General features: G+C 44.8%; 1 protein-coding gene across 1 annotated transcript in view; it reads right to left on the reverse strand.

Annotated features, from left to right (window-relative positions):
- Window positions 1-12,593, reverse strand: part of LOC139749264 (cell adhesion molecule Dscam2-like) — a 468,747-nt gene that overhangs the window by 25,759 nt on the left and 430,395 nt on the right. Inside the window, 1 exon segment of the mRNA XM_071663001.1 lies at window positions 12,532-12,564. Within this exon segment, the coding sequence (XP_071519102.1) occupies window positions 12,532-12,564 (33 nt within the window).

The following is a 12,593-nucleotide window of genomic DNA, read 5'->3' on the forward strand; positions in this document are numbered from 1 at the left end:
CTTACACCCCCCTCCCCCATCCCCCCGCACGCACAAACACACACACACACACACACACACACACACTTAAAGCAACATACCTCCCACATAATATACCAACACACAGGCGATACACCTCTCCGATGCAATATATATATATACCTCCCTCTCCCTCAAGCCATGCCACCTCCATCGAGCAGAGTGATAGATAGATTCCACTTAAGCCTGCCTCGTTCAGTGTCACTTTATAATTCCGTGTTGCAGTATAGATCTCTAAGGGTGGTGGGTGGTGGTTGGGGGGTGTGGGTGACGTTCAAAGGTTAACACCAGCTGTTTCCACCGCCTCCCGCCACTGTATTCATCACCAGCTGGGCGTACGGAAACAATATGGAGGGGTCGGGGGGATGGATGATGGAAACACCATTAATCTCTGCCAGTTCAATGGTTAAGTTAGATTGAATTAGAGGCATATAGGTCAGAGAGTGAGCCGTGGCCAGGGTCCGCAGTAGCTGCGTTCTGATATCTGCTTCACGCTGCGTCGCCCCCTTTCACATGTGGCCAGCCGCCAGCCAGTCAGACCCGTCACACAGACAGCTCTCGTCCCACGTATCAACCAGCTGTCAGAGAAGGGAGTCATCAGTGGACCAGACGACCGGGAACCATGTCATCAGTGACTATAACCGCCAGGTGACCATGTTATCAATGGGCCATACCGCCAGGAACTGTGGCATCAATGGACCAGACCACCACTACGGACCATGGCATCAGTGGAGGCCAGACCACTAGGGACCATGACATCGGTGGACCAGAACAACGGGAAGAAGTCATCAGTAACTAGACGACCAGGAGCCAGGTCATCAGTGACCAGACCGCACCAGGTCATCAGTGACCAGACCGCACCAGGTCATCAGTGATCAGACCCAACTAGGTCATCAGTGACCAGACCGCACCAGGTCATCAGTGACCAGACCCAACCAAGTCATCAGTGACCTGACCGCACTAGGTCATCAATGACCATCAGCGGTTCCCCACCATCGTTCAACGGTGTCTGACTCTCAGTTCGTCTCCTCGAAGCTGGAGAGGAACTTTAGTACAGCCTTCGGCGTCCCCATGCCCGTGTTTGCCTCCTCCAACCACAATGTGGTTTAGTGTTAGATCCGTGTTCAGTTCTCACTCACTGTTTGGTGAACGGTCATGTGACTCCATGGGCAATTGCATACTGATGAACGCTTTAGCATTTCACCTATATAAATGTATATCTATATCTATATATCTATCTATCTATCTATATATATATATATATATTTTTTTTTTTTTTTTTTTTTATACTTTGTCGCTGTCTCCCGCGTTTGCGAGGTAGCGCGAGGAAACAGACGAAAGAAATGGCCCTACCCCCATACACACGTACATACACACGTCCACACACGCAAATATACATACCTACACAGCTTTCCATGGTTTACCCCAGACGCTTCACATGCCTTGATTCAATCCACTGACAGCACGTCAACCCCTGTATACCACATCGCTCCAATTCACTCTATTCCTTGCCCTCCTTTCACCCTCCTGCATGTTCAGGCCCCGATCACACAAAATCTTTTTCACTCCATCTTTCCACCTCCAATTTGGTCTCCCTCTTCTCCTCGTTCCCTCCACCTCCGACACATATATCCTCTTGGTCAATCTTTCCTCACTCATTCTCTCCATGTGCCCAAACCATTTCAAAACACCCTCTTCTGCTCTCTCAACCACGCTCTTTTTATTTCCACACATCTCTCTTACCCTTACGTTACTTACTCGATCAAACCACCTCACACCACACATTGTCCTCAAACATCTCATTTCCAGCACATCCATCCTCCTGCGCACAACTCTATCGATAGCCCACGCCTCGCAACCATACAACATTGTTGGAACCACTATTCCTTCAAACATACCCATTTTTGCTTTCCGAGATAATGTTCTCGACTTCCACACATTTTTCAAGGCTCCCAAAATTTTCGCCCCCTCCCCCACCCTATGATCCACTTCCGCTTCCATGGTTCCATCCGCTGACAGATCCACTCCCAGATATCTAAAACACTTCACTTCCTCCAGTTTTTCTCCATTCAAACTCACCTCCCAATTGACTTGACCCTCAACCCTACTGTACCTAATAACCTTGCTCTTATTCACATTTACTCTTAACTTTCTTCTTCCACACACTTTACCAAACTCAGTCACCAGCTTCTGCAGTTTCTCACATGAATCAGCCACCAGCGCTGTATCATCAGCGAACAACAACTGACTCACTTCCCAAGCTCTCTCATCCCCAACAGACTTCATACTTGCCCCTCTTTCCAGGACTCTTGCATTTACCTCCCTAACAACCCCATCCATAAACAAATTAAACAACCATGGAGACATCACACACCCCTGCCGCAAACCTACATTCACTGAGAACCAATCACTTTCCTCTCTTCCTACACGTACACATGCCTTACATCCTCGATAAAAACTTTTCACTGCTTCTAACAACTTGCCTCCCACACCATATATTCTTAATACCTTCCACAGAGCATCTCTATCAACTCTATCATATGCCTTCTCCAGATCCATAAATGCTACATACAAATCCATTTGCTTTTCTAAGTATTTCTCACATACATTCTTCAATGCAAACACCTGATCCACACATCCTCTACCACTTCTGAAACCGCACTGCTCTTCCCCAATCTGATGCTCTGTACATGCCTTCACCCTCTCAATCAATACCCTCCCATATAGTTTACCAGGAATACTCAACAAACTTATACCTCTGTAATTTGAGCACTCACTCTTATCCCCTTTGCCTTTGTACAATGGCACTATGCACGCATTTCGCCAATCCTCAGGCACCTCACCATGAGTCATACATACATTAAATAACCTTACCAACCAGTCAACAATACAGTCACCCCCTTTTTTAAATAAATTCCACTGCAATACCATCCAAACCTGCTGCCTTGCCGGCTTTCATCTTCCGCAAAGCTTTTACTACCTCTTCTCTGTTTACCAAATCATTTTCCCTAACCCTCTCACTTTGCACACCACCTCGACCAAAACACCCTATATCTGCCACTCTGTCATCAGACACATTCAACAAACCTTCAAAATACTCATTCCATCTCCTTCTCACATCACCACTACTTGTTATCACCTTCCCATTTACGCCCTTCACTGAAGTTCCCATTTGCTCCCTTGTCTTACGCACCCTATTTACCTCCTTCCAGAACATCTTTTTATTCTCCCTAAAATTTACTGATAGTCTCTCACCCCAACTCTCATTTGCCCTTTTTTTCACCTCTTGCACCTTTCTCTTGACCTCCTGTCTCTTTCTTTTATACTTCTCCCACTCAATTGCATTTTTTCCCTGCAAAAATCGTCCAAATGCCTCTCTCTTCTCTTTCACTAATACTCTTACTTCTTCATCCCACCACTCACTACCCTTTCTAAACAGCCCACCTCCCACTTTTCTCATGCCACAAGCATCTTTTGCGCAATCCATCACTGATTCCCTAAATACATCCCATTCCTCCCCCACTCCCCTTACTTCCATTGTTCTCACCTTTTTCCATTCTGTACACAGTCTCTCCTGGTACTTCCCCACACAGGTCTCCTTCCCAAGCTCACTTACTCTCACCACCTTCTTCACCCCAACATTCACTCCTCTTTTCTGAAAACCCATACTAATCTTCACCTTAGCCTCCACAAGATAATGATCAGACATCCCTCCAGTTGCACCTCTCAGCACATTAACATCCAAAAGTCTCTCTTTCGCACGCCTGTCAATTAACACGTAATCCAATAACGCTCTCTGGCCATCTCTCCTGCTTACATAAGTATTCTTATGTATATCTCGCTTTTTAAACCAGGTATTCCCAATCATCAGTCCTTTTTCAGCACATAAATCTACAAGCTCTTCACCATTTCCATTTACAACACTGAACACCCCATGCATACCAATTATTCCCTCAACTGCCACATTACTCACCTTTGCATTCAAATCACCCATCACTATAACCCGGTCTCGTGCATCAAAACCGCTAACACACTCATTCAGCTGCTCCCAAAACACTTGCCTCTCATGATCTTTCTTCTCATGCCCATATATATATATATATATATATATATATATATATATATATATATATATATATATATATATATATATATATATGCGCGCACACACATATGCTTCTTAACAGACGAGAAAACAGGGAAACATAGATTTAATATATGCGTAAACATACATACACAGATGTTAACCCCCTTCAACGATGCTAGATTATTCGCACATGTGGTTTTGCTTTGTTTTCATAGCCAATTCTAATCCCCTCTATCTCAACATACATGATTCTACTCCCTCTGTCTCTACAGGAATATAGATTTTGCTGACTCGACAGATCGAGTCAACATACTACTGAATTCAAAAGACGCCGCGAGAGACAGCAGGTAATAGATAGACAGATAAAGCTCAGGAAATGATGGAGTGTCATGTGGACGGAGTGGTGTGAGGGCGTCAGTATCAGATGAGAGTGGAACACATCGAGTCTACTGTACTGGGCTGAGGAAGACTCAGTCCATTTACGGGGTTGTGGAGGGAAGTTGTAGTTTGTGGAAGACATCTGTAGGTTGTGGAAATCTGCTGTACTTTGCATAGAAAGGCAGACAAGACATGTGTGTGTGTGTGTGTGTGTGTGTGTGTGTGTGTGTGGCTATATGATAATACTAAGGCAATGTTAGCACCAAAGTCGGATGAGTCATGTTAACAAGTAATTCAGAACGAATGGAAATGGTTCCCTGTGTGTGAAGTCTCCTGTGTAATGCATCATCACCCTTATCTAGCTCATTTACATATGTAAATATAAAAACACCAGCTGTATCCAAGGTTAAAGCTATTCCAGGCTCTGGCAACTGGTCGATGCGTATTGCTACGGCACGGAACTCCATCAGAGATGAACTACGTATTGCACCTCTATATATACACACATGATGTTTCCAGATGGTCAGGCCACGTATATACAACAAAAGGGTGGCATTAACTGGGCCACAGATGGCCTGGATGACGTGGATTACGTCCTGAAGAAGGTCTTAGAAAGGCGTTGCACAGCCTCACACAGTCGCCAGCAGCATTGAGCCTCACACGGTCGCTAGCAATCATCCCACCTGAATCTCACGAGATGGGGAATTCCTTCTCTCTCTCTCTCTCTCTCTCTCTCTCTCTCTCTCTCTCTCTCTCTCTCTCTCTCTCTCTCCCGAGGTAACCGGAATACGTGTACCGAAAGGAGGTTTCCAGGCATCGAATTGCCGTGTTCAGAACGTCATTAAATCCCCGTATGGCGCATGCAAGATGGCCCTTCCAGGACATGTCATTTAAGTTGACGAAGACGATCTAGTGGATGATTTAGGGATCCCTTAAGAGGACCTTTGCATGGTACTGCCTTAAATGTCCCCTTAAAGATATTCATATACGTCATGTAAAATACTTCTTGAAGGATCTGTCTGAATGTCCTTCCGCAATGATATCTTGAAGACCCGTGTGGGAGACCAAACAAATCCTCGCTCCAGAAGGTTATGGGATGGTTCTCCAAATGCTGTTCTGGAAGACCCCAAGAAGCAGATAACATATTTCTTTAAAGCATTCGTGAAAGACCTATTAGGATATTGTCTAGGGAACCGCAACTGGAAAGACTTCCAAGGTTATCAACTATATGGATCTCTCTAGTTCTTTCCAGTGTTCTTAGAGAATCTCTTCCGGCGATTCAACGGACTTTGTACGACCATTTCTCAAACAGGCTTGGCAAATATCACAATAAAAAACTAGGACGATTTCCAAAATAGATCTCAACAAAGCTCTGAAAATGACTTCCTTAAGAATTCAGGATACGTTTGGAAGACTCCTTTGGAATGTTCCGTGTAAACAAACTTGAAACTTTTCAAAGGGGTTTGGAAATACCTTTCTGGGAAGGTAAGAAGTCCTCCTGGAATTGCAGCCGAAATGCACTTTGGTTAACTGAAAGAATCTTTAGATTATCTTCTGATGGGCTGGCAAATCCTGCCGATAGCAGTGTTGGATAATCCTTTGATGGGTCGAGAAACTCTTTCAAAGGATCTTTGGAATCTCCTCTAGGAGACTTGGAAGCTCTCTGAATAACCCTTCCCAAAGGAACTGCGGAGACAGGAGAGCTCGTCCTCCTCCACTACCGACAGAAGTATGTGTTTCTCTTGAGTTTTTCCTTCTTCCTTCAGTTCGGGTTGTCCTCAGATCAATCATGATAATGGCGAAATGACAACAGTTCGCGTGACGGTGTGTCGCCACGTAAACTGCATCTCGCTCATACAACGTGCGGCACAGAGCTCCGCTGGTAATCCCAGTGCATTGAGATCCAGGCGCGGACGACATCGAACTTACTTTGACATCTTGTGAGAGAAAAGATTAGCCAGGTGAGGAGTAGTGGCTCTCGGCAATAACAGACTGTCCTCGAGGTGTATTACCTGGCACAAGTCACGAGTATGTTCTCGTGGTAGGTCAGGTGTGTGTGCGTGTGCGTGTGTGTGTGTGTGTTCTCAGGGCGCCATTACTGGCACAGGTCAGATGTGTTTTCTCAGGGCCCTTGTGCGTCTATGGGTTACGGGTTATTCCCTCAGGGCGGATGTGTTCGTTGTGCAAGAGACGTTGTGTGACGCTGGAAGGAGTATCAGCGTGCATCTCACACACGCGTGACCTGGTCGTGTAAGTGGGTGGGTGAGTGGAACGCGAGTCACGCTAGTGGTGGGAGGAGGAGGAGGAGGAGGAGGAGGAGGTGCTAAGTGCGTCGAGGTGAGGACCTCAGTGGATGGTGTTGTGTGTATCCTGCCTAGGGTGAATGGCGACGGCTGAATGCAAGCGTAAATTGAGTTCGATGAGACCTGTAATTTGATTTCCTGCTGTGAATAAGTTACATTAGTATATAAATTTCGGTACTGATTACAGTATTGTGACGGGGTGAGGGAATATTGCCAAGGTTGATTATAATCAACTGTCCCAAAATTTGACGTTAGATGTATTAGGATGAGCTAGTGGGATACGAGTGGGGTGCTGTAGTTCACACGGTGAGCAGCTTCACCAGCAGCAGCGCTCTGGGAACTGAGCAGAGCAGGTCGCTGTGTGACGGCCTCATGATAAGAGATGCTCTAAAGGGAAGCGATATATAATGAGTTTCCGTAATTCAGATCGAGGTATTGTGTGCTGGGATTGGATTAAGAACCTCCAGAGGTGTTTAACATCAAACAATTGTAATAGGAGAAATACCATCCACGCTTTACGAATCAAAACTGCCCAGGATCAAAGGCAACAATCATATGATATTAACGTACCTGTTTATGTAAAGAGTCAATTATAAAGAACCACATGTATATATGTATGAAGCCATACGCTAAAGTATACCTGTGCTGCGTTATATGACTACGACATATAAATGTATATATACATGTGCTGAGCCATATGTATACATATATATGGCTCACATTGAACTACAGTGATCCGTATCTAAACAACTAAGGTCATTACGACCATCAAAGGTCAAGTTCCCTCCACCCAGTGAAGAACCACAAAGACCTTCAGGTTAATTCCATGACCACAATACACGACAACCATGCCCATGGTCGACCTCCAGTACGCTCTCAAGTGGTTGGGTCGACTCCTGCCACTGCTGTTGGTGCTGGACCACGCCAACCACAACGAACTGACGGGTTCCGCTGCACCACTGCAGCGAGTGGCGCGTCCCGGCCCACTGCTTAGGATATTCTTTTCCCTTGATTCACCATGATAAATAACACGATTCTCCCGTGAATCCCAGACTTATGGCCTCATTTTGTGGCCGTTTTGGTAGCCCCCCCATTTTTTTTTTTTCATCCCTGGGGGGGTAAAAATAAAAGGCGTTTTCTAAAGAGATAATCCAGGTGGGGATTTTTGACGATTCACCGGATATTCAAACTGGATTAGCTCGATCCTAGATAGCAAGACGTACAGGATTAAGTGCATCACAGTATAATCAGATTTGGCGATGAATTACGGTTATGCTCGATGAATTATTTCTATATTCAAATCATGGATCTATATAAAGTCTAGGCATTTCGGAATATTTTAGAACACAGATAAAGAAAGTCTGTCGCGTAAACTGATGCAACACACACACACACACACACACACACACATATATATATATATATATATATATATATATATATATATATATATATATATATATATATATATATGTATATATATGCGTGTGTATATAAATTCCTATGAGTCCACGGGGAAAATGAAACACGATCAGTTCCCAAGTGCACTTTCGTGTAATAATCACATCATCAGGGGAGACACAAGAGTGTGTGTTCAGCAACTCTCACTCCTCGTATCAAAAATGGTGCAGTGGCCCACTGTTATAAGCCCCACAGTGGAAGAAGTTTCAGATCGCCTCAGGGGCTCTTTTCCCCCCACACAAAAGCTTCGCATTCTGATCATCCACAAATCACGTTTCATCAATTGCCACCCCACACCCCACTCATGACTTGCAACACTGTAAAGGTGAGTGGGTTCTGGCTGAGCTGTGAGCTTTGTATATAAAACGGATGAATATGTATCATGTGCTGTGGAATCCACGAAACACATATATGACGCGTTGCCACACAGTTTTCTACATAAAATGCGACGCCATACTCTCTCTCACACACACACACACACACATACGCTTTGTATATCCATTATTCCAATTGGGATAAGCAAACTAACTTAAAGAAACACTGAAAAAAATATTGAGAAACATTCTGTATTCTTCAAGATAAATTTGTCCTATATTATGATGTGAATCAAAGAAAACAAGACTTTGAATCATGTAGTGACATTTCCAAGTGATTTTTCCCCCTCCGTGTTAACTGATTTACGAGCTGCACACCTAAGTATTTGTGGACCATATGAGAATTCAAGCTTTTTCACCCCAAAAACCAATCAACAGGTGACTCGTGCAGGTATAAACCAACGCCAGTATGTAAATCACCGAATTTGAATGGAGTGCAATCCATTTTTTTTCATTGCTCGCAATGATGGAGAGGCAAAACCCAAAATATACAGTGTAAAACCAGGAGAGAGGAGAATATATATATATATATATATATATATATATATATATATATATATATATATATATATATATATATATATATATGTATATATATATATATATGGTCACGTATATACAATGTGGGGAAGGGAGGGAGTGTCTGTTGGGTGTAGACGGAGTGAGGGGGGGGGTCATGAGTTTAGGAACATGCTCCCTCGTTACGCCTCAGTCTCGCTAGGGGACACTGTCGCTTTTGCTAAGAGCACTGCAAGTCATACTACCTGGCACTGCCGATCTTCGCTACCAGCGCGGGGGAAAAAAAGAAAAAACTTACCACAGGCACTACACTCACGCTTCGAGCACTGCAAGTCACACTACTTGTCACTGTAACTATTAATACGAGCGCTACAGCTACACACACCCACATTTATATATATATATATATATATATATATATATATATATATATATATATATATATATATAAATATATATATATATATATATATATATATATATATATATATATATATATATATATATATATATATATATATATATATATATATATAAATATATATATATATATATATATATATATATATATATGGTGATTTCGAAAAGAACTACCAGTCAGGATACTACCCCGAGGCTTAACAAGCTCTCCCTGGAGTAATCCCAGGACGCTCATTGGCAGAAGGTCAGCAATTCAGGTCAAGGCGGTTCCCAGGACAGCAGTTATGGTCATGGTGCGACACTTAGGAATACCATCCTGTAATGCAGGTGTACTGACCTGTAATACAGGCTGACCTGTGTCGTGTGGGGGGAGAGCTGACCTGTAATGCAGGAGTGCTGACCTGTATGATGGAGGTGTACTGACCTGTAATACAGGCTGACCTGTGTCGTGTGGGGGGAGAGCTGACCTGTGCTGTATGAGTGCTGACCTGTATGATGGAGGTGTACTGACCTGTCATACAGGCTGACCTGTGTCGTGTGGGGGGAGAGCTGACCTGTGCTGCATGAGTGCTGACCTGTATGGTGGGGTTGCTGTGATGACCTTTACAAAGGAAAGGGCTGACGTGTGCAACGTGAGTAGTGACCTGCAACGTATGTTTCCACACATGGACGTGGATGTACCATTGTACTTTAGACCTCAGCTCCATATCTCTGGGCTACAGGGTCCCTCTGTGCTACAGGATTCAAAGGATTTTCTACCTTCTGTAAAGAGACGATCTTTACTTCGTACGATTTCGTTTCTTGACCCTTGTATGAATATTGGTCGTTTCTTTTGATTACCCTTCTCTCCTTCTCTCTCATTCTTTCAAGCGTGTCTTAGTTCCCTAGATGAACGAGAGACCTCTAAAATGTACTAGATCATCTAGATATGGTCATACGAGCGAGCTACGGAGTCAGTATGGTTTCTCCCCTGCTATGCGTGGTGGTGGCGCTGGTGGTGATGGAGGTGGAGAAAGAGGGTCATCTCCTCCCTCACCAGACCAGTATGGCTGGCCCTGCAAGTCGACTCGCGACAACTCCCCTAAGAACCCAATGAGCCGTTCCCTCTACTCTAACGATCCAGCTAACCGTCAGTTTCCCCACAGACGTTCCAAACAAACCGTACTTCTTCCTTCAAGACCCCAGAGGGGAAATTCTTCTTCCTGCCATCGCCTCCTTTTGCCAGCATCCTATATCATCACCAGACACTCCTCTACGACATCCTAGCTAATACCCTACCCTCCCTACACTTCAGTCGATGTTCCTCTCCCTCCTAGAGCCCTAGGCAGCCCGTCTCGTCCCTTCGAAGTTCTAACACAAGTTTTAACCTTCTTCCTACATCCGGTTACAGCTCTCACTGTACATTTACTATGCCTATGGCAACTTTTCCTTGTCCCCTGGTGTTCCAATCAACTTTCTGCCGTTGTTGAATGCCCTCCAATATGCTAGGTAGCCTTCCCCTCCCTCCAACACATTAACCAGCCTTCCCTTCCCCACAACATACCAGGCAACCTTTCCTCTCGTCCCATCACCCTAGAGAACCACATTCCCTCCCAGTGATACCCAAGACATCCCATCCTTTTTCTCCCATCACTCTTGGTCAATCACCATAATCCTCCATCACACCAGGTGGCTCTTCAGGTCCCTATAAAACCCCAGGTTACCATCCTTCCTCCCTTTAACACCCTAGGTTACCATCCTTCCTCCCTTTAACACCCCAGGGCCACCGCTCCTCCCTCCTCTAACACCCCAGCCAACTAATCTTCCTCCCAGTAACACCCCAGGTAACTCCCTCGGGCCCTTGAGCACGTCAGTTACCCCTTCCTTCCAATACCTAAGAAGCCATCCACCTTCCTCCAGCATACCAGGCACCACCACCCCAGTGCACCGTCCTAGGGAAGCCCTTCTCCCCAGCATATCAGATACCAATCCCCCTTAACCTGTACCCTAGTCACTCCTCCCCCAAACCAATCTCCCCCCGCCTCCTCGTTGATGGGCTGGGTCAACGCGCGGCTTAATCTCCCCAGCGCGTGTCTGAACCCCTGCTATGTGACTAATGAGCGACATTAAAGGTGGCTGATTGGCCGAATTATCTCAGGCCGTCACTCGTTTGATCAAAATAGCTTTGGCTGGATACATCATGACTTCAAACGCCAATATCAACGTTCTAAGCTCGGGTGGGATGATATAAAAAGAAAGATGTATGGCACTATTTTGATACCTATATGTAATACGGAACTGGTCGGTGGAGAGGAAATGGAAGACTGTGATTCACTAAATAGGCCGGGATGGGAGGTAGCGAACACAAACCACCCCTGCTAGCGTCTCATTTTGCTACCGTTCTCACTCCTTGGAAATGGAAGCTTACCCACTGATCCCTTCAACGAAGGAAGATCTCGAGCTGACGAGATCAAACACACACACACACACACACACACACACACACACACACACACACGCAAACACACACACACATACACACACACTCACACGCACACACATGGGTGAAGATCTTCGTTTAATACCGAAATTACTTTACAAAAGAAAAAGAAAAAACTTACTTCATGATATCAATGCAGCACTAATGGTAATCAGGATGATCCAACACAGATACGATTTGAAATATATGCACTGCTTAAAGAGGTACCATTTCTTTTCTATTACTGAGTACCACGAGCATGCAGGTACCTACTTAAGGTACGCCCTTTCATAGACACTGTAAACACAAGACAGAACTCACCTGGTGTTACCAAAGTCCATCAGACCCTGGCTGGAACCAGAGAGTTGGCTGCACCACTGGTCTAACTCTCAGAAGTGATCTGACATAAAGGCACTGAGCATAGTTGGAGGGTGTCGTCGGTCTTTTGCTGATTGAACACACAAGCAAACAGGTACCTACTGAAGGTACACTGAACATACGACAGAAACTCACCTGGTATCTTATATGAGCCCCAACGAGCCTGGGCTGAAAGGAGAGAGACAGAGTTGGATGCA

The sequence above is a fragment of the Panulirus ornatus genome, chromosome 6, assembly GCF_036320965.1.
Source record: "Panulirus ornatus isolate Po-2019 chromosome 6, ASM3632096v1, whole genome shotgun sequence".
Lineage (NCBI taxonomy): Eukaryota > Metazoa > Arthropoda > Malacostraca > Decapoda > Palinuridae > Panulirus > Panulirus ornatus.